Source organism: Giraffa tippelskirchi, chromosome 6 (assembly GCF_054371585.1).
Source record: "Giraffa tippelskirchi isolate mGirTip1 chromosome 6, T2T-mGirTip1v1.2.pri, whole genome shotgun sequence".
NCBI lineage: Eukaryota > Metazoa > Chordata > Mammalia > Artiodactyla > Giraffidae > Giraffa > Giraffa tippelskirchi.
The window spans coordinates 15567168-15589899 of NC_137280.1; the positions used below are offsets into that span (position 1 = coordinate 15567168).

Below are 22732 nucleotides of genomic sequence, written 5' to 3' on the forward strand. Positions count from 1 at the left end.
GGAAAGCTGAGACATCACTTTGCCGACAAATGTCCGTATAGTCAAAGCTGTGGTTTTTTCAGTAGTCATTTACAGATGTGAAATTTGGAGCATAAAGAAGGCTGAGTGCCAATGAATTTATGCTTTTGAACTGTGGTACTGGAGAAGACTTTAGAGTACCTTCGACAGCAAGGAGATCAAACCAGTCAATCCTGAAAGAAATCAACCCTGAATATTCTTTGCAAGGACAGATGCTGAAACTGAAACTCTTAATACTTTGGCCACCTGATGCCACCTGACTCATTGGAAAATACCCTGATTCTGGGAAAGATTGAGAGCAGGAGCAGAAGCAGGCAGCAGAGGATGAGATGTTTAAATAGCATCACTGACTCAATGGAGTTTCAGCAAGCTCCAGGAGACAGTGAAGGACAGAGGAGCCTGGGGGGCTACAGTTCATGGGGTCACAAAGAGTCTGACATAACTTGGAGACTCAACAACAGCAACAACATACTGACAAGTGCTAGTAGTTTTTCAGAGTCAAAAAGACAAGTCATATGAACATATTTTCCATCAAATTGGCATCCTAGTATTGAATGTATATAAATATTCTAATGTGAGTACACTTTTATTAAATTCTATTTCATGAAGCATTTTTCTGGTAGCCACAATTAAAAAAAAGATGGTTTTATCTCATTAATTTATATTGACAGTTTTTCGCTGGTAAATTTATAAAAGAAAAAAGTTTAAAACAGCAAAATTTTGCTCTTAACCTTGAAATGTACGAGTACTTATTTTTTTAAATCAAATATATGTGTGTGTGTGTATATATATATGTATATATCCTTATATACATATATAAGGGTATCCAACTGAAGATGTGGCTATGAATCCTGAGTTTTAACGTTCAGAGATTTCTGATTAAGTAGGTCTGAAGTAGAAACCAGGAATCTGTATTTTACATCAGCATCTGCATGATTCTGATGCAGACATTCCAACAGACCATAGTAAATTGTTTATTCTTTTTTTTTTTTTTTCTTTATTCTGCAGTCATATCATGGGCCACATTTAGTCCATTTTCTTAATTTAACACATTTTTTTATGGTCTCCAAGGTACATACATCCCAGGAGTTGCACTGTGCAACCCACTAGTAGACCATTGAGGGAATACAAAGTTAGAACTTGTGTTTATATTTTTATCTCATTCCTTAATTTCTATTTTTTTCTTTTATAATTAACAATTATTGATATAGTAGTATGTATAATAAATACAAATATTAAGAAGTAACCCCTCTATAGCATGTGACCTGTTTAACATGTTGGTCTCTGATACAATGTATGTTATTTATGATGCCATATTAAGTGTTTTGTATTTCAAATATTGATAGTAGACAATATTGATAGTAGACACCTTAATATCAAGTGACAGTTAACTATATTTTTGTATGTCTGCCTGCCTAACCCCTTTTTTTCCTATTATCAGGTGATGCTTTTCCTTGGACAATCAGCTTGCATCATTTCAGCATATATACCCTTTTTGGAAAACAAGTGACGCTTTGCCTAGTGGAACCCATGGGTTGTACCTCTACACTAGCTGTTACATCCCCAAAATTGCTCGCTACAGGACCTGATATGAGACATTCATTTGTTGTCTGTCTGCATGTTGACCTAGAGTCACTTGAGATAAAATGCTCAAACCCCCAGGTAGGTACATTTGATTTATGACAGGGAATTTAAAATAACGTGATTTAAGAACAATTGTTACCCATTTTGTTGAAGGGTTTCTTTTCTGTTAAGTGTCCTAAATTAATTTTAACAAGGCCATCAAGATCAGAATGGTTAGATTAAGTATTGCTTTGAAGTTCTCTCAAGTTTTGTAATTTAAACTCTTCTGAAAATGTAATGGTGGCAGCATAAATGCATTTTTTGGCTGATGGAATGAAATCAGTTGCAGATGTAAGGTTTTTAAACAGTGAAGAACTACTTTACTGTCAAACTGGAAGAGTCTATTGAAATGATCAAGTGTAATTTCTAATCAGATTATCACTCAGAACTTCATTTGCTCAACATGTAGTATTTTTTCTTTTTTTTAATCACTGTTAACTGTTTAAGAAAGGCATTTTGTTAATCATTTAACATTCCGGTTGGAAAAGGCCAAACACATACAGTCAACAGTTTTATAATTTAGTATGAATTCAAGTCTCCTGGGTTTGTACAAATTATTAATTGCATACAATTTAATACTTATTTCTTTGACCCCAAGCAAAATGTAGTATAATTTCTACTCAGATTGTCAATGTTGACTAATATTTCAAGTTATATTTTTAAAACAATACTTTAAAAAATTTATTGGATTTGCTAGATCAATGTTGATAAATCTTTGTTTATCTCAGCATTAGTAGTCATAAGCCAGTTTGAAAAGTGTCTTTTAAAGTGGGTTCAAATATTATTCTGTATTTTGTAGAGCCTCATTACTGACACCATTCTCCTTCTTTCTCCTCTTTTTGCCTCACTCCACGTACTGTATATTAAACAATTTGGCTTAATTTATATATATATATATATATATATTTGTGCATTTTAACAAGATCAGACCTGCTAATACCTTGGTGATGGCCTTATTATAAAAATGCATATAGTTAGAATTATGATAAAGCAGTTATAGTAAAGTAACAGCTTATCCACTATTATAAAAGTAATTTCTTTTATAATCAGTAATAAATTTCTTTGAACATTAGTAAGTACACCAGATTAATAGCCTTTTGCCATTCTATTATGACCCATTCTATTATGACCCATAGTGGAATAAAAGAGAATAATTATGAAATGACTTACCCTCTCAAATTATTCTTTGAATGCTGCTTCTGATGGTTCTTGAAACTCATTTCCTAGCAGAAGGAAAACTGTTCTTGGTTGAGTTTTGTCCCCCATAAAATATATGTTGAATTCCTAACATCTAGTATCTCACTTTGTGACCTTATCTGTTAACTGCATAGAGATAATCAAGTTAAAATGAAGTCCTTAGGGCGAGCCCTCATCCACTGTGATTGATATCCTTATAAAAAGGGGAAATTAGAATTAGATAAACAGAGGAAATTGATGTGAAGATACAAAGGGAGATGCCTTGTGAAGGGAGACAAGAGATTGGACTGATCCAGCTGCAAGCCAAAGAACAGCAGAATTGCTGGCTACCATCAGAAGGAGAACAAGAGGCATGAAGGGAGTCTTCTGAGTCCCAGATCACGGCCCTGCTGATACCTTGTGTAGGGACTCTCTATATCTCCAGAACCATGAAACTATGAATTTCTGTTGTTTTAAGCCACCCACTTTATGATACTTTCATATGCCAGCTCTAGGAACCAGATTGTAGAGAGACAGGTTCACTTTTGTTAGATCCTTTATCACAGAAGGTGTTAAATGGGGAAAAATAGATTTAGTATAGTTCTACCATAGTAACAGAACCCCACCTTGGCCTATCTATCCCATTAATTATTTCTGTATACTCCAGGGGAAAAAAAGCAAAAACTACAATATAAATTGATGTTTCCAATTTGTTTTTTAAATAATTGAATTGCAAAAAGGACTTAAAAACAGCTCTTGAAATTTTCTTCATGAGGTGTAAAGGAAAGGAACACTGAATGAAAAAGGTAAGAATTCATAATGGAGAAGTAAAGTATAAAAACAAATCGGATTTGAGAATTGAAAATACAATATATGAAGAAAAATACCGTCTGAGGTTACAGGTGGTCTGCATGTGACAAAAGAGTCACTGAACTTGAACATAGAGCATAGAAAGTATTGAATTTCAAAAACAGGAAAAAAAAAAGATGCTTTAAAAAAGATCAAAGCTTAGTGACTGTGGGACAAAACATTCAAATATATATGTAATTGGAATTCCAGAAAGTAAGGAGAAAAAGCTGTAGCCAGAAAAATATTAACAAATAATTGTCCAAAATTTCAGAAAGAGGTAGACTTTTACATACTCAGGAAGTTCACCTAGTCTCAAGTTTATCTTTGAGGATAACTCAAAGTAAAACCTGTTTGGAGACATTGTGATTAAAATACTGAACCAAGAAAGATAAACTTTTAAAAAACTCTTGAAAGCAGCTACAAGAAGATACATTATATATACATTAACAATGATTTGAATGACTGTAGATTTCTCATTGAAAATGTTAGACAACAGAAGACATTGGAACAATATATTTAAAATGCTTACAGAAAAGTACTCTCAAGCCAGTGTGTGTGTCCACAGAAACAAAAGTGAAATAGAGACATTGTAGATGAAGTAAAACTAAGAAAATTTGTTACCAGCGGCTCTGCTTTACAAGAAATACTGAAGGAAGTTCCACATGTTAAAAGGTAATGATATAGATGAAAACTTGAATCTTCAGAAATAAAGAAAACCACCAGAAATGATAAATAGCTTGATAAATCTTTTTTAAAAGCTGCTTTAAAAAAAATACGTATGACTGATGAAAGCAAACTTATAACACTGACTGCTAGAGCTTTCAATGTATATAGATATAATATACAATAAATTTCATCATTAAGGGAACCTATAGTGGTTTCTAGATTTCTAAATATCTCATGAAGAGTTACAGTGTAACTTTAGATTGTGAAAGTTTTTCTGTACATATTTTAGTTTCTTAGTGAAGTGAAAGTCTCTCAGTTGTGTCCAACTCTTTGCAACCCCATGGACTATACAGTCCATGGAATTCTCCAGGCCAGAATACTGGAGTGGGTAGCCTTTCCCTTCTGCAGGGGATCTTCCCAACTCAGGGATCAAACCCAGGTCTCCCACATTGCAGGTGGATTCTTTACCAGCTGAGCCTAAAAAAAAGCAAAAATACAAAGAGATACAGCCAAACACCAGTAGATAAATTAAAATGAAATACTAAAAAAAATTCAAAAAATAGAAAGAAATGAAGACATGATAACAGAGTTACATAACACAGGGGGGAAATAGAAAACAAAAAAATAAAGTTACAGGGCTGAGTTGGTTGAACAAGTATTATGTTAAAGGTTATGATCTTAACTGGTGGAGTGTTAGGCCAGGATTCATCAGATTAAGGCCTACAGGCCTTAATTAGACTGCACCCACATTTTTACACATTGTCCAAGGTTGCCATCATGCTGTGCGTGCATACTAAGTTGCTTCAGTGTTGTCTGACTCTTTGCGACCCTTTGGCTCATAGCCCACCAGGCTCCTCTGTGCATGGGATTTTCCACACTAACAGTACTAAAGTAGGTTGCCATGCCCTCCTCCAGGGGATCTTCTGGACCCAGGGATCGAACCCAAGTCTCTTATGTCTCCTGCATTGGCAGGTGGGACCACTACAGCCACAGAATTAAGTAAGAGCATGGGAGAACACTGGCTTAAAAAGTTAGAATGTTTACTATTTGAACATTTACAGAACAGAGAAGGCAATGGCAACCCACTCCAGTACTCTTGCCTGGAAAATCCCATGGACGGAGGAGCCTGGTAGGCTGCTGTCTATGGGGTCGCACAGAGTCGGACACGACTTAAGCGACAGCAGCAGCAGCAGCAGCAGCAACATTTACAGAAAATTTGCTGATTCCTGGTCCAGCTGCTCCTAATAGAGTAGTAATAAAGCAGTACTTGACTATTCATTGCATAACAGAGAAACACTTGAAATATAAAGAAACAGAATATAAATAAATGCATAGGAAATTATACAGCATAAGAAAGATGGATTTGTTTATTTTAATATCAAAATGGACATAAAGGAATATTCTCAGATAAAGGAAATGAAAGAAAAATGGACAGAATTAAAGGAAAAAATAGGCAATTCTATTCAGTCATATTAGGAAGTTATTATCCCATCTCTCTCAGCGATTGTTAAACAATAGATGAAAAATAAATAATTGGAGATACAGAAGATATGAAAAATACTGTGAACCCACTTTCATCTGATTGACATTTATAGAACACTATATTCAACAACCATGGAATGCACATTATTTTCAGATATACATGGTCTCATTGTATGAAGAGAATGAAAATCAGTATATTAACCATAGTTGAATTATATTAGACATCAGTAATTAACTAGGAAAACTATAAATATTTGGACATTAAACAATTAACTCATAAAGGAAATATATGAGAAACCACATACCACACTTAATTGCAAAATATTGAATTGTTTTCCACTAAGATCAAGAAAAACACAGGATGCCTTCTTTCATCACCTCTATGTCATGCTGACCGTCTTAGCCATTGCAATTAAAAAGAAATAAAAGAAATAACCAAGCAAAAGAAAAAGAAGACTAAAGATAAAAGAAGTAAAACTCTCCCTATTTTCAGATGATCAAATATGTTATAGAAATTCCCTGAGGAATTAAGAAGCTATTACTAGAACTAATAAACTTATTATGGTTGTAGAAGACAAGAATAATGTCTAAAAACCAATTGTTTTTTTCTGTACTAGCAGCCAAAAATTGGAAAATGGAATAATGAATCAGTTCTGTTTACATTGATGCCAATAAATATACACAAATGAATTTAACAAAACATGTCCAAGATCTCTACCTTGAAAACCACAAAACATTGCTAAGAGAACTTGAACATCTAACTGGAGAGAGATACCTGTTCATAGATTAGAAGACAACATTGTTAAGATGGCAGCTATCCCCAAATTGATCTAGATATTGGGTGTAATCAGGTTTAAAAGCATTTTCTCCTTGAAAGTATCATTAAGATAGCAGAAATCCAGATACTTGGAAGAAGTATAGCAACACCTTTATCAAACTGTTACCAGAAATTTAAGGAATCCTTTCTAATTTATAACATGAAGACAGAGCAATAAATAAAATAATATCAGTACACATAATGGGGAAAAGATTAGTATCACACAAGATGTATGACCAGTCAATAAACACATGAAAAGATGCTCATCATTGTTCATCAGGGGAAAATAAAACAAGAAGACATAGCACTATACACCTATTAGATTGGCTAAAATTTAAAAGATGAAGTATTGTGAACCAACTAGAACTCTTTGTGTAGTAATGATGGGAATTACATAACAGCTTTGAAAACAACTTGAAAGTTCCGGAAAAAAAAACAACAACTTACTGTACAACCAACCCAGTCATTCCTCCCTTAGTATTTCTTCAGAGAAACAAAAATATATATGCATGCAGAAACTTTTACATTGGTGTATTATTTGTACAGCCAAAAACTAAACATCACCCAAATGTTCATCAGTAAGTGAATTAAACAAATTATATCCTATCCATACAATGTACTACTATTCAGCCATAAAAAAGACAAGTTATTGATAAAATGTAAAACATGGAAGACTATTACAAGCATTACATTGAATGAAGGAGCCCAGACCAAAAAAAGAGTCTTTACTGTATAATTCCACTTATATATAATGTTATGATATGTAAACCACTAAATTGTGACAGAACGTAGATTCCTTGTTGCCTGGAGGTTGGGCAGGAATAGGGAAGGAGAAGGGAGTGATAGGAAGGATAGATTATAAAGGGATATGAAGAAACTTTTGGCAGTAATAAGAAAGTTTTTTATTCATAGTTTATATTTAGTAGCAGCTCAGTGAAAGTCACTCAGTCATGTCTGACGCTTTGTGATCCAGTGGACTTTAGTCCATGGAATTCTCCAGGCCAGGATACTGGAGTGGGTAGCTTTTCCCTTCTCCAGGGCATCTTCCCAACCCAGGGATCAACTTCAGGTCTCCCACACCGCAGGCAGATTCTTTACCAACTGAGCCACAAGGGAAGCCCAGTAGTAGCTCAATCCCTACATAACAGACATATATATATATATATATATATATATATAGAGAGAGAGAGAGAGAGAGAGAGAGATGGAATATAGAAAAATAGTAGTGATTAGCCTATTTACAGGGACGGAATGACGACACAGACAGAGAGTACACATTGACGGACATAGCAGGGGAAACGGGGTGGGATGAACTGAGAAAGTAGCATTGACATATGTACTCTATCATATGCGAAATAGATAGCTAGTGGGAAGCTGCTATATAACACAGGGAGCCCAGCCTCATGCTTGGTGATGACCAGGAGAGGTGGGATGGGAGGTAGGAGGGAGGCTCAAGAGGGAGGGGAGATACATAAATAATTATGACTGATTCATGTTGTATGGCAGAAACCAATACAGTGTTGTAAAGCAATTACATTCCCACTAAAAATTAAAAAAAAAAAAAAAGCTTACTGCTACTTGGAGTTATCTACCAGAGACCTTATATTTTGAGGACTTATTTTAGTATTCACTTAGCCTTGGAAGGATTGTCCTACTCCATAGCTATCCCTTCTAAGGATGAATTCTGCTCCTGTTAGTGTTTTAGCCTGGGACTCTAAAAGACCCTGATGCTGGGAAAGATGGAAGGCAAAAGGAGTAGGGGCCAGTGGAGGATGAGATGGTTAGATAGCATCACCAGCTCAATGGAAATCAATTTGAGCAAACTCTGGAAGATAATGGAGGATGGAAGAGCCTGGCATGCTACAGTCCATGGATTTCTAAAGAGTCAGATACGACTTAGTGACTCAACAACAGCAACTACTATTATTATTCTTATTTTTTTTCTTTTACTAATAGAAAAAAAAATTAAGATTAGTGGAACTTCCCTGATAGCTCAGTTGGTAAAGTATTCGCCTGCAATGCACGAGACCCTGGTTCAATTCCTGGGTCAGAAGATCCACTGGAGAAGAGATAGGCTACCAACTCCAGTATTCTTGGGCTTCCTTGTGGCTCAGCTGGTAAAGAATCCGCCTGCAATGTTGGAGACCTGGGTTTGATACCTGGGTTGGGAAGACCCCTTGGAGAAGGGAAGGGCTACCCACTCCAGTATTCTGGCCTGGAGAATTCCATGGACTGTATAGTCCATGCGGTTGCAAAGAGTCGGACTCGATTGAGAGACATTCACTTTCACTTCACTTTCATACAGAATAGTATGGTGATTTCTGTGAGTCTTATTAAAGGTAAGACTGTGACTCAAAACTAGAGCTCTGGAATATCTCCTTTATATATTCACCTTGTTTAGAATTAAGCTCATGTTTTATTGTTGTTGTTTAAATATAAACCAGTTCTAAGCCAAGTCATCACATAAATAACTTATTTTTGGCCTAGTAGTCCCTTATTATGTCTGCTCTTTTCTTTCTACATTTCCTCAATCACTTGATTTCTAGGGGTTGCTTGCTGCTGCTCTGCAAAAACCAAAGACTTTTTTTTTTTTTTTTTTGAGAAATAAATGAAAGCTGAAAGAACCTCATGCCCTGAGAATCCCTCTGTACCCAAAATGTAATGAATTTTATCTATGCATTGAATTCCACTTTTCTTTCTTGATGAGTCCTAACAAACCAACTTCTGTTAAACTGCTAACAACTGCTATATTCAAAATTGATCACAAGATTGTTGGGAACTTTAAGTGAGATATTTATGAAAATAGCTTTGCAAGTTCTGAAATGCTGTATAAATGTCATTTTGACAGTTTAGATTGACTCTGATATAAAATTTGACTTCCTCTATGTAAATTACCATGAATATCCATGGTGGAATGTGACAGTATTCCTGAAGGGACTGGAAGCTACAAAACTGTACAGCACTTTGAAGAATCAAGTGCTCATAGATTTGTTGTTGATTGTTTTGGTTTGGTTGCTAAGTCCTGTCTGTTTTGTGACCCCATAGACTGGAGCCCACCAGGCTTCTCTGTCCATGGAGTTTCCCAGGCAAGAATAGTGGAGTGGATTGCCGTTTTCTTCTCCAGGGGATCTTCCTGACCCAGAGATCAAACTTGTGTTTCCTGCTTGGCAGGTGGGCTCTACCACTGAGCCACTAGGGAAGCCCGATTAAATAGACATCTGCATAATAAACAGATAAGTTAGATAAGGGAGGTTTGTTGTGTTTTTTTTTCTTTCCAATTTTAACAAGTCTTTGACTTAAAATTTTAAACCACACTATTGAACATGTATTGAGAGGAAAAAGCAATACAACACTGGTTAATACACTGAACCAATGGTACAAGTTTGAATTTGAGACTTTACATGTAGTTTTTAAGTATCCATATAGCCCATTACATCTCCACACCTCTGGAAATTGCTTCATTAGGAGTCTATGAAGCCAAACACATTATGTCGAATTGCTGAAGGATTTACTTGAAAACTCTTTTCAGAAATGGGCTTCCCTGGTGGCTCAGATAGTAAAGAATCTGGCTGCAATGCGGAAGACCTGGGTTTGATCCCTGGGTTGGGAAGATCCCCTGGAGAAGGGGATGGCCACCTGCACCAGTATGCTTGCCTGGAGAATTCCAGGGACAGAGGATCCTGGTGAACTGTAGTCGATGGGCTCAGAAAGAGTCGGACACTACTGAGCCACTAACAGTTTCAGTTTTCAGAAATAAATATACTAAGGAAATGTAATTTTATTAACAATTATTTATTTTATTATGTTATAAATACTCAAAATCTTTGAAAATACTATTTGATATCCTTGTGTGCCAGATTAACCTAAATTTTAATGTTAAAACATGAGACTCCAAATAAACCTCTTTTTGTGAGTGATTGCTTTAGCCTATATTCCAGGCTCCCTCTGGATTCTGTCAAAATTACAGATGATGACTTGATTTTTTTTTCCCTTTAGCAGTGCATTTAGCATTTAGCAGATATTTATTGAGTGCTACATATAGGCCAGAAATGAGGGGGAAAGATTAGTAAGATAAACACACAAAGAAGGCCATGCCTATGCACCTCATAATCCAACTGTTGAAAGCCACAGATAAAGAACATATCTTGAAGGTATGAGAAAAAGAGAAAAAATGACATATTACATGCAAGAGGACTGAATTTTTATTGTTTGCTTACTTCTCACAGGAAACTGTAGGGATCAAAAGATCAGCATCATTAAATTATGAAAAATTTTTAAAAGGCCTCTCAACTCAAAATTCTAAATAAAAAATATGTAACATTTATGAATGAAGACAAAATAAAGGCAGTTTTTGTATGAAAGAATCTATCACCAGTAAACTACACTGTAAGAAATCCTAAAGGAAATCCTTCATGCTGAAGGGAAATGAAACCAGATGTTTGAGCAACTTTTCAAATGTTTATTGGCCATTGAGTTTGCTCTTTTATAAATTGACAGTTCATTTTGTTTACATTAATTTGTATTTTCCTAATTATTAATGCAGATGGACAGATTTTCAGTGTTTACTGGCCACTTAATTTGCTCTTTTATGAGTTATTTCATATCATTTACTTAATTTTTCTGTTAAATTTCTTAGGAGTTTGAAGAGCCTCCTTATATTCTATAAATGCAGACCCTGTAATACAGTTATTTGCTTTAAAGTTCATGGCATTTTTGGCTAAAAATCTTTAATCTTTCTTAGTGAAGTATACCTATATATCTTTTTTTTGGAGGGGGGTGTCCTGGCTTATAAAGTGTTGTGGGCCCTAAAATACAAACACCCATAATATGTGTTAGATCCCTAAAGTTTCTTTTACTGTTTTTATTTTAAGATTAAGGACCCTAAGTAAACATCTTATGAGAGGTTTCTCACTAGCTAATCTGGGTTTTTTTGTTTGTTTATTTGTTTCCCATTTATGTTTTTTTTGAAGTACTTCTTATCCTTTTTTGTGCTATGGACTTCTTTGAGAATGTTATAAAAACCTTTCCCCCAGAACACTGTATATGTCTACCAAATTTTACATACACTGTCAGAAACTTTGTGGACTTTGGATTATAGCCCAGTGTATACACTTCTTGATTCTATTCAATTCCTACTTCCATACCATTTTTTTATTTGTTAGAAGGACATCAGAAGTGTTTGCACATACACATTAATTAATTTCGTTCATTATTGCTTAGAGCTCTCAAGTAGTATATATACTTTAAAATATAGTGCAATCTCTTTATGTATGGCAGACCTAAAACAGATTTATTGTCATGTCTGAATTTGTTGTAGATCTTGTATCAGCTGCAGAGACCTAAACTGCTGTGTCAGTTCCTAGAACTTATTTGTTGCCAGTTAAAGCCTTGGACACTATAAACATTTAACCTGGTTGAATCAAAGTATTTGTTCGTAGGAGTGATTTTCATCAACCTTGCCTTTCATCTTAAATATTTTACCAGTTACCCCATTTCCTTTAATGTTTTTAGGAACTAGTCTCTCAAACCTTAAAAGCTGTGTTTATTCAAAAATTAAATGAATTCTCTTTAATGTAGAATCTTCTTTAACATAATAAAATTTCAGTTTCTCTCTACCAATAATTAAGTATGGGAAACTGGAGAAAGAATAGATTTTATGCTCCTTTCCTATCCATTTATTCAGTTTTTATTGCTGTAAGTTCAGTTTTCACCACAATATTAGAATTTGGCATTACTGTCTAAGAACACATTCACTGAGTTCAGACAAAACTGGATTTGTACTCTTGTACCAGTCACTCATTTTTTAATTTCTCTGTGCTTCTGATTTTCAGTTTTATTTTGTAAACAAATAACATGACTAAATGTAATGCTCTGTATGAACAGGGTGTTTCTTGTTTGTTTTTTGAGTTTTTTTGGCAAAAACTTTCTCTTGAAACTGAATTTTAATGTTTAGTAACAGTCCGTATGCTAAACAAAATAGCCTTTCTAAATCTTCACTTAGAGCTCTTTTTTGATCAACATGGATCAGACATTGCTTGCTGGAGTTCCATTCCTGCTTGGTTTCCATTGACATTGTTTGTCCATGAATTTTCTTCTTCCTGTTTACCTTTCTGTTTACTCTTCTATCTGACCCTCCTGCTGCTGCTGCTGCTGCTGCTGCTAAGTCGCTTCAGTCGTGTCCGACTCTATGCGACCTCGTAGACGGCAACCCACCAGGCTCTGCCGTCCCTGGGATTCTACAGACAAGAACACTGGAGTGGGTTGCCATTTCCTTCTCCAGTGGATGAAAGTGAAAAGTGAAAGTGAAGTCACTGAGTCGTCTCCGACTCTTCGCGACCCCATGGACTGCAGCCTACTAGGCTCCTCCGTCCATGGGCTTTTCCAGATAAGAGTACTGGAGTGGGTTGCCATTGCCTTCTCCTCTGACCCTCCTAATATACTTCAAAACTTCTCACGGCCTCTACATCATGTCTTTTTTATTTTCTGTGCTTGGCTGTTGCTCTTGCTATTCTTATGACTGGAATGATTCTTTGCACCCACTGAAGTCCTGTCTATCCTTCAAGAGTATATTTTCTGGAGTGATTCTTTGCACCCACTGAAGTCCTGTCTATCCTTCAAGAGTTTATTTTCTTGAGCCTTGTCTTTGCCTCTCCAGCCCAATTAAGTCTCGTTTCTGATTGGTTATAAAGTTAAATGAAAAATAATATATGCAGTTAATTTTTAAAGAATATAATGTTAAATTTTATGGTTCATATCTTGCATATATGCAAAATATTATTGATATTTAATCAGCTTCATACATACCCAATATAAAGTTGCCTCATGTGGTGCTCATTTTTTAGAGAATTTTAAAAATGTTTTGGGGGGATTTGCATAAATACAGGGCTTCCCTGTGACTCGGTGGTAAGAATCCACCTGCCAGTGCAGGAGATGTGGGTTTGATCCCTGTGTGGGGAATATCTGCTGGAGATGGAATTTCCAGTATTCTTGCCCAGAAAATCCCATGCACAGAGATAACCTGGCAGGCTGCAGTCCCTGGGGTTGCAGAAGAGTTGGAGATGACTGAAGCGACTAAAGTACAACAGCATAAATACAATAAACTGCACATGCTTAGGTTATCTAATTTGATAACATTTGGCTAGTGTACCCATGAAATCACCTTCACAGTTGAGATAATGCATCATCCTCAAAAGTTTCTTTGTGCCCCTTTGTTATTCTCCCCTTTACTCCTCTCCTAGTCCCAGATAATCACTGATACTGATTAATTTTCATTTGCTAGGATTCTGTATAAATGGAATCATATAATTGTGTTCTCTTGCTCTCTCTTGCCTAGCTTCCTTGATTCAGCATTGTGATTTTGAGATTAATCCATGTTTTTGCATGAATCTATAATTTATTTCTTTTTATTGCTAAGTATTCTGTTGTACTGTTGGTTAACTTACTAGTTAACATTTGAGATTTTTTCTAGGTTTAGGCTCTTAGAAATAAAACTGCTATGAATAGTTTTTTATAGGTCTTTGTGTGGACATAGATTTTAATTTTCCTTGGGGAAACACTTAGGAAATAGTTCATTCATATGGTAGATATGTCTTTTTCAGAAACTGACAAACTGTATTCTAAATTTTGTTTTTTGTCAGAGTAAATGAGAATTTTAGCTGCTCTACATCTTCACCGATACTTGGTCTGGTTATACTTTTTAATTTCAGATGTCTTAATAGGTAGGTAGTAGTAGCTCATTGTGGCTTTTGTGGGTATATTTTTCAGTACGCTTGAAGGATATGAGTTGAACATTTATCTTCAAAATTTTTGCCTTATTTTTTTAAACCTCTGAACTGAGGAAGCCTGGATTCTGTGATAGTAACTTTCCTCTTTGAAAATAATGATACTTTTCAAGTTTATGTCATTGCTTATTTGGCATGCTGAATACACAGTATACTTGGTGACATTCATATACAATTTAATGGTTAGAGTTAAAGGAAATCAGAAGTAGTGACAATAAAGGCAGCATCAGTTCTCTTAAGTAAATAAACTTTATGCCCTGAAAAGTATTTAGAAACCGTTTATACTTTCTTTATGTGTCAGTTCTAATTATTTAAGAAAAAGTAAAATAATCTTTTTAAAAATTTGGTTTGGAACAAAATGATTTCTTTTTAGAGAGTACTAATGATTATGAAAGCCAAAAGGAATTGAACTAAAAATTTTCTAACAGCTTTTTTCTAAGAAAGCTAGCTATTAGATTTTTTTTTTTAAACAAAAAGAGCTATAACCTGAGATTTGAGACTTCATCACACAAAAAAGCAAGAAAAAACTGTAACCCATGTACTGTTTTATATCAAATAAGGATTGACAACACTGTTCTTAGGCATCTGTTCTGCCCACATAAGAAGCCAGCTTTATCATCTGGATGTGTCCTGGGGCTGAAACTTCTTATAAATATGAGAATTTCTTTCTTTCTTTCTTTCTTTAATGGCAGGCAGAATATGGTATCCAGCTGTGGATTTGCTTATATATTGTGTTTGCATTTTCCCCCTAGGCTTCTTTTATACAGTATATGGCAATATGTTGTCATACAAATTCCATGATTAATGCTTATTTATGAAATCTTATGTAAATATCTTAGAACTTAGTCAAACAACGTGCAAGTTAAACAGTTCTTTTTCTGGATATTGGAATGGCAAATCTGAGGGGAATAGTAGATTGGATAGTTCATGTTCTTTACCTATAGAAAAGTCTTATGTAACATTTTCCTTTTACTATGCTATATTATATCTTTTCTTTCTACTGTATTTTGCTGGTTAAGAAATCCACTTTCAGATTTATTCTTCACAAAATAGAGAAAATTTAAATGTGTAAATAATTCAAAAATAAGAATGGCAATTATATATTACTAAATAATCATATATACTAGGATATATTTGATTTCTAATTTTTGATCCTGAGGGCTCTGTTTAAGAGGCATTTATTTGTGGTTGTTCTATTAGTCATATATTAAAAGAAATCTATCTCATCATAAGCTGTTGTATTAGCATTTTATTAGCATTATTTTATTAGTATGATTTTCCCACAAAAATGCTAACTTGCTATAAAATATCAAGTTATAAATATGGGACAGATTTTAAGTATGATTAAATTTATTATATGTCTCAAATTCAATTCATGATTAAATGTTTAATATTGTATATTTGAATTATTTTTCTCTATATCTCATCATAATGATGGTATCATAAAATATTCATGGTCATGTGTATAATAATTACAGTATATATAATATATAATAATTATATATCATATATTATAGATTATGATATAGTACTATGATCAATGATTTATTGATAGATTTTTATTTCATGTTTTCTTGTTTCTGTGGACTTGTTTTAAGTTTCTCGCATTGAGTATTTTAGTCAGTTTTGACCAGAAGTTGAAAGATTTGTTTTTGCTTTTTATTTTTTTCCTTCTGCTCAGGTGCAGCTCTTATATGAGTTAACAGGTATCATGAATAAAGTCTGGAATAAGATTCAGAAGAGGGGCAATCTCAGTTCTTCTTCAGCTTACCCGGAGTCCGTGGTGGGGCCTTTCCCTAGCTCTCCAGTTAGAAGCAGTATAGGCACAGCTCCTCCAGATAACAGCACATGTAGCCCATCTGCTGACATTGGAACTACTACTGAGGTAAGTGTTTCTGAAAAATTGTGTTAGTAAAGGAAGGGTGATATATATACCACAGAGTTCTATGTGAGAATTGAGAATGAAGATGACCTCACCTCTGTGGAAGCTGACGGGTTTAGAAGGCTCGTGAGGTGCTGTGGTAGCTGTGGCTGTGTTACTGTTTCTCTTAGGTTCGATTTTTCATCACTTTCAGTAGTTAGTGGGATAGTTCAGGAAAGTAGAGGTTCTGTGAAATGGTAAAAACTAAGGCACAGTAAATGTATGGTTCCTCAGAAGAATGGAAACTTAGAAGCTGACTGCAAAAGAGGCTCAGAACCAGAGTGGCTTTATTAGCTTTAGATTGTGATTTTCAATCTTAACCAATGCAAAGTTCTCTCTTTCTGATCATAGAAACCTTCCTTTTCATTTTTCACATTGTGACCTCACCCAATATGTCTGTGCCCTTTTTATTACAAATATTTTCAAAGCCCCTCCTTTACTATCCTAAAATGAAAATAAACATAACTTGCATATATATATGTTTTCAAAACTAGTACCCTGAATAAAATATAAAAAATTAAAGAAAAGTAATTTAAAGCGTAGTAAATTATTATTGTAATATGTAAATGCTCAGGCATGGTTACATTAGAAGTTGTAATGAAGTTGCCAGGTACATATAATTACTGTGAATGTATCTGATGCAAACATACTTTTATAGGTCTGTATTAAATGCTGCAAGTAGGATCATTGTTGGTGTGATTTTCTGAAATAATGCAAACTTGATAAAGTTTCAAAGAAAAGAAATTTTTTGTTCTTTCATTAGTTACATTTCTGGAGCTCTTAACGTATACTAAGTGTCAGTCACTTAGTCTTGTCCGACTCTTTGCCACCCCATGGACCGTAGCCCACCAGACTCCTCTGGTCCATGGGATTCTCCAGGCAAGAATACTGGAGTGGGTTGCCATTTCCTTCTCCAATATATACTAAAATCATGCATAAATACAAAAAATACTGTTTTTAGATTTAAAACAGAATTAATGCCCAAATATTTACTTATAAACAGAATTTTCACCTACTTCAATTACTGTCGGATAATCTTCTCCATTTTGACTGAGAACATAATCAATCTGATTTTGGTATTGACCATCTTGTGATGTCCCTGTGTAGATTTGTCTCTTGAGTTGTTGGAAAAGGGTGTTTGCTATGACCAATGTGCTCTCTTGACAAAATTCTGTTAGCCTTTGCACTGCTTCATTTTGTACTCCAAAGCCAAACTTGCCTGTTATTCCAGGTATCTCTTGACTTCCTGCTTTTGCATTCTGATCCCCTATGATGTAAAGGACATGTTTTTAGTGTTAGTTGTAGGTCTTGAAGGTCTTCATAGAACCAATCAACTTCAGCTTCTTAGGCATCAGTGGTTGGGGCAGACTTGGATTCCTATGATGTTGAACAATTTCCCTTGGAAATGAACTGAGACCATTCTGTCATTTTTGAGATTGCACCCAAGTACTACATGTTGGAGTAGATCTATTGATATTTGACCCCTGCATAAGCAACTTCTCTGTCTATTCTTGCTCGTTCCAGTCTTAAGAATCACAATGATCTAAGTAATAGAAGTACTTTTTTTCTCCTGAAATGAAAATCTAAAACTGTTCGGGATATGGAATCAATGGGACATACCCTTTTTGGGTAAAAACATTGACTTCCTTCTGGAAATTGCAGGGCATGTTCATCTGTATTAGATCTCATAATCAGGATTACCATGTCCTTCTGTTTAGCTTGGACACAGAACAGTTCTAGAAAGTACCATTTAAATTGTATTTGTGTGAATGGCATGTCCTAGATGTATGGCCAGCAGGTGTCCATTCCAGGTGAGCCCTGTCTTTTCTGAACTTGTGATGTTTTTTAAATATTTCTTTCTAAAAGACTGCTCCCAAAATTCATACGTGCTCATGCTCATCTTGACATTGTTTATTTAGTACAGTACTTAGTAAACAGCTGTTTAGTGGGACACTCTTCTTTCTACCAGTGAAATGCCCAGAGTATTTAACTTCTTTTATCAGTTTCACTTGTATTATCCTTGACTAGCAATGTATCACTCCAAGCTTTTGATTACCAAAGTTTTCCACAAAGTGTATTTTGTGCAATGTCCACATATCGGCTGTGAAAAAGGAGTCTTTGGTTAAATAAGTTTTGAAAATACTACATTAAAGAGAGTTGAAGTTCTTCATTTTTCAAAACCATATGATATCTGTCTTTGTCTGACTTACTTAATTCAGTAATCTCTTGGTCTCAAGAGCTTTTGCATTGTAAGAACACTATGCATTGTAAGAACTGTATTGCAAGAGCTTTTGGAATATGTGGAATCTAAAAAATGATAGAAGAACTTCTTTACAAAATGGAAATAGACTCACAGACATAGAAAACAAACTGGTTACCAGAAGGGATAGCGTGTGGGGATGGAGACAAATTAGGAGTTTGGGGTTAACATATACTAGTACTATATATAAAATAGTAAACAACAAGAACCTGCTGTATAGCACAGGGAACTATATTCAGCATCTTGTAGTAATGTATAATGAAAAAGAATCTTAAAAATATATTTGTGTGTGTGAATATATATATATAAAACTGAATCACTGTGCTGTACACCAGAAACTAACACAACATTGTAATTAACTATAAAAATATATACATAGTATATATTTTGTGGTTACTTACAGTAAGTGCTTCCCTACCGTTTTCATGTCATTACATATATAGAAGATGATGTTTGCATCTGGAGTAATCAAAAGAATCTCTCAGTCATTGAAAGCTCCATTCACTCTAGGCTCTATTCCAGAACCCTGAGGGCCAAGAGATCCATGTCCCAGCAAAGTTTTGACACATCCTGTGGTGGCTCTTGGTTAGTAAACGCTGAGTAATAGTATTACTTTGATAAATATATATTTTTTTATTATTGCCTCAGTAAAAGAATGTTGATGTTGATGAATTTAAATATAATTGTCACGTTGAAATTATTCTATAGTTAAATTCTATCCCTTCCCCACTGTAACAAAATCGTTTCATAACAGCATAGTGTTACTGTGGTATACCATTTAATTAGTTTAACAAAGTCTTCTTCATGTAGTCAGCACTAAGAAGAAAATTTAAAGTTGTTTGTGTTCCTAGAGGTGGCATGATTTCCCTGGTGGCTCAGTTGGTAAAGCATCCGCCTACGATGCGGGAGACCCGGGTTTGATCCGTGGGTTGGGAAGATCCTCTGGAGAAGGAAATGGCAACCCACTCCAGTATTCTTGCCTAGAAAGTCCCATGGACAGAGGAGCCTGGTAGGCTACAGTCCATGGGTTCGCAGAGTCGGACGCGACTGAGCGACTTCACTCACTCACTCAGAGGTGGCATGTTAAATATTTAGAAGATTTCTGCGGTTAGAGCTGGCATGAGCTGGCATGGCTGGCCTCACCTCATGCCTGATCAAGGCCTGTCTTGCCTTCCTGGTGGTGTCTCTACCCTTTGCCCATATTAATATGACTCTGATGGAGGTGTTCTTGCCAGGTAGGGCACATAAGAGAGAAGCAGCTGCCCACAGCTCAGTTACCATGGAATAGCCCAGAAGCAAGTACCATCTTCAAGCAGAGGTCACAGTCTTTTGCAGTAGAGAGCCAGACAGTAAATGCTATCTTCGCATGCCATGCTATCTCTGTTGCAATCATTCAACTCTGAGCACTTTGCATGCATTGTTTCTATTAATTCTGAAACCTATATTATGAGTTGGGTAGTATTATTTCCCTTTTACAATGAAGAATTTGTAACTACAGAGGTTAAGTGACTTGGTTGAGATCATATAGCTATGTGGCAAAGCTGAGATGAAAACTTCTGCCTTGTGACTCCAGGGTCCCTAATGTGTGTTATCATATGAATTCCAGAACTTGATTCATTGATAAATTTTTCTTTTAAAAGTAAATTGTTGCCACCAAGTGTAGGTGTCTTCTCCTTTATCCTGCTCAACACTTGAGGTTTTGTGGAATATTTTTATTCAGTTCTAAAAAATTCTCAGACAACAGCAGGAAAATTCTTCTACATTCCCATTAGTCTTATTTTCTAGAACTTCTCATGTTCTCTCTCTTTGTGAACCACTATTTGTTAGTTGATTTTTATTTGTTTTCTTTTTTTCTCTACTGTCATTAGTGCTTTGTTTTCATTCCAGGCCATTTTCTCAATTCCTTCTTTAATTCCACTTTACCAAGTATCCCTTTAACTATATCTAATCCACCTAGTTTAAATCAATGACACAAGTAGGGCTTTGGAAGGTGAGAGAAGAGAGAGGTTGGTGTTTTTCTTCCTTGTTCCCTCCCCACTTTGGTGACCCATATGGAAAACATTCATGACACTTCTATAGTTTAGTGAAGCCTCATGTGAATCGTCTGTTTTTTGGCTCCAGGCTTTATGCAGATGGCTCCAACCTAGACTCCAGTTTGCCCTGACTGAGAATTAAAATGGCATTGCTAAAACCTCTAGACCCTTACATGAGTTTGATACCTCCATTTACCACCACAGACTCAGTTCCCATTCATTACCCAGATTTTGTGTTTCCTCTTCATTTCTGACATCTTGAGATTTCCTTTTATTTGTTTCAAGTTTCACAATTTTATTAGTAAAAGGAAAGTGACATTCTCATAAGGACAAAGGTGTTGACTGGGAAAGGAAACCATGGAGATAGTATAGTACCTGGAGCTAGTAACACTAGGATATTGTTGCTATAAATAGGCTTAAAGGCATGGAAAACAGGACTAATACTCTGACTTCATATTTTTTTCCTCCTTCCTGTCTCCTGCTGCTGTTCCGCAGAACAACTAGAAACCAGAGGACAAGAATATTTGTACATCTTGTTCACATAGGTTAGCCTCCCAGATAAACAGTGTATTAATGATTGAAGAAGAATAGATGAAAGAAAAAAACAAAATTCTTGTGTTTTATCTAAAATTTCAGTGCTTTTGTGGTACAAAAGGAAAACATTCATTTCAACTTGATCTGCCATGTTCAGTTCAGTTCAGTCGCTCAGTGGTGTCCGACTCTGCAACCCCATGAATTGCAGCACGCCAAGCCTCTCTGTCCATCACCAACTCCCGGAGTCTACCCAAACCCATTTCCATCGAGTCAATGATGCCATCCAACCATCTCATCCTCTGTCATGCCCATCTCCTCCTGCCCCCAATCCTACCCAGCATTAGGGTCTTTTCCAGTGAGTCAGCTCTTCGCATGAGCTGGCCAAAGTATTGGAGTTTCAGCTTCAACATCAGTCCTTCCAATGAACACCCAGGATTGATCTCCTTTAGGATGGATCGATTGGATCTCCTTGCATTCCAAGGGACTCTCAAGAGTCTTCTCCAACACCACAGTTCAAAAGCATCACTTCTTCGGCGCTCAGCCTTCTTCAACGTCCAACTCTCACATCCATACATGACCACTGGAAAAACCATAGTCTTGACTAGACAGACTTTTGTTGGCAAAGTAATGTCTCTGCTTTTAAATATGCTATCTAGGTTGGCCACAACCTTCCTTCCAAGGAGTAAGCGTCTTAATTTCATGGCTGCAATCACCATCAGCAGTGATTTTGGAGCCCAAAAAAAGAAAGTCTGACACTGTTTCCACTGTTTCCCCATCTATTTCCCATGAAGTGGTGGGATCAGATGCCATGATCTTAGTTTTCTGAACGTTGAGCTTTAAGCCAACTTTTTCACTCTCCTCTTTCACTTTCATCAAGAGGCTCTTTAGTTCTTCACTTTCTGCCATAAGGGTGATGTCATCTGCCTATGTGAGGTTATTGATATTTCTCCTGGCAATCTTGATTCCAGCTTGTGTTTCTTCCAGCCCAGCGTTTCTCGTGATGTACTCTGCATATAAGTTAAATAAGCAGGGTAACAATATACAGCCTTGACGTACTCCTTTTCTTATTTGGAACCAGGCTGTTGTTCCATGTCCAGTTCTAACTGTTGCTTCCTGACCTGCATACAGGTTTCTCAAGAGACAGGTCAGATGGTCTGGTATTCCCATCTCTTTCAAAATTGTCCACAGTTTATTGTGATCCACACAGTCAAAGACGTTGGCATAGTCAATAAAGCAGAAATAGATATTTTTCTGGAACTCTCTTGCTTTTCGATGATCCAGTGGATATTGGCAATTTGATCTCTGGTTCCTCTGCCTTTTCTAAAACCAGCTTGAACATCTGGAAGTTCACGGTTCACGTATTGCTGTAGCCTGGCTTGGAGAATTTTGAGCATTACTTTACTAGCATGTGAGATGAGTGCAATTGTGCGGTAGTTTGAGCATTCTTTGGCATTGCCTTTCTTTGGGATTGGAATGAAGACTGACCTTTGCCAGTCCTGTGGCCACTGCTGAGTTTTCCAAATTTGCTGGCATATCGAGTGCAGCACTTTCACAGCATCATCTTTCAGGATT

General features: G+C 35.8%; 1 protein-coding gene and 1 long non-coding RNA gene across 39 annotated transcripts in view; one reads left to right on the plus strand and one right to left on the minus strand.

The window, feature by feature from the left end:
- LOC145511025 (uncharacterized) overlaps window positions 1-19054 on the minus strand; it is a 55006-nt gene extending 35952 nt beyond the window's left edge. Inside the window, exons 1-3 of one of the 2 annotated variants that reach the window (XR_014057402.1) lie at window positions 18995-19054; window positions 17350-18434; window positions 15969-16520 (exon numbers count right to left, since the gene is read on the minus strand). This is a non-coding gene — a long non-coding RNA (uncharacterized LOC145511025). Of the gene's footprint in view, window positions 1-15968; window positions 16521-17349; window positions 18435-18994 lie in introns of those variants that run through there. The other variant, XR_014057401.1, reaches the window with a different exon arrangement.
- Window positions 1-22732, plus strand: part of VPS13B (vacuolar protein sorting 13 homolog B) — a 752042-nt gene that overhangs the window by 375249 nt on the left and 354061 nt on the right. For all 37 annotated transcript variants that reach the window (XR_014057390.1, XR_014057381.1, XR_014057388.1 and 34 more), the window contains 2 exons: window positions 1460-1680; window positions 16094-16297. Coding sequence is in view for 17 of the 37 variants with exons in the window: in XM_081503358.1 (XP_081359484.1) it covers window positions 1460-1680; window positions 16094-16297 (425 nt within the window). In the remaining 20 variants the exon portion in view is untranslated. The remainder of the gene's footprint in view (window positions 1-1459; window positions 1681-16093; window positions 16298-22732) is intronic.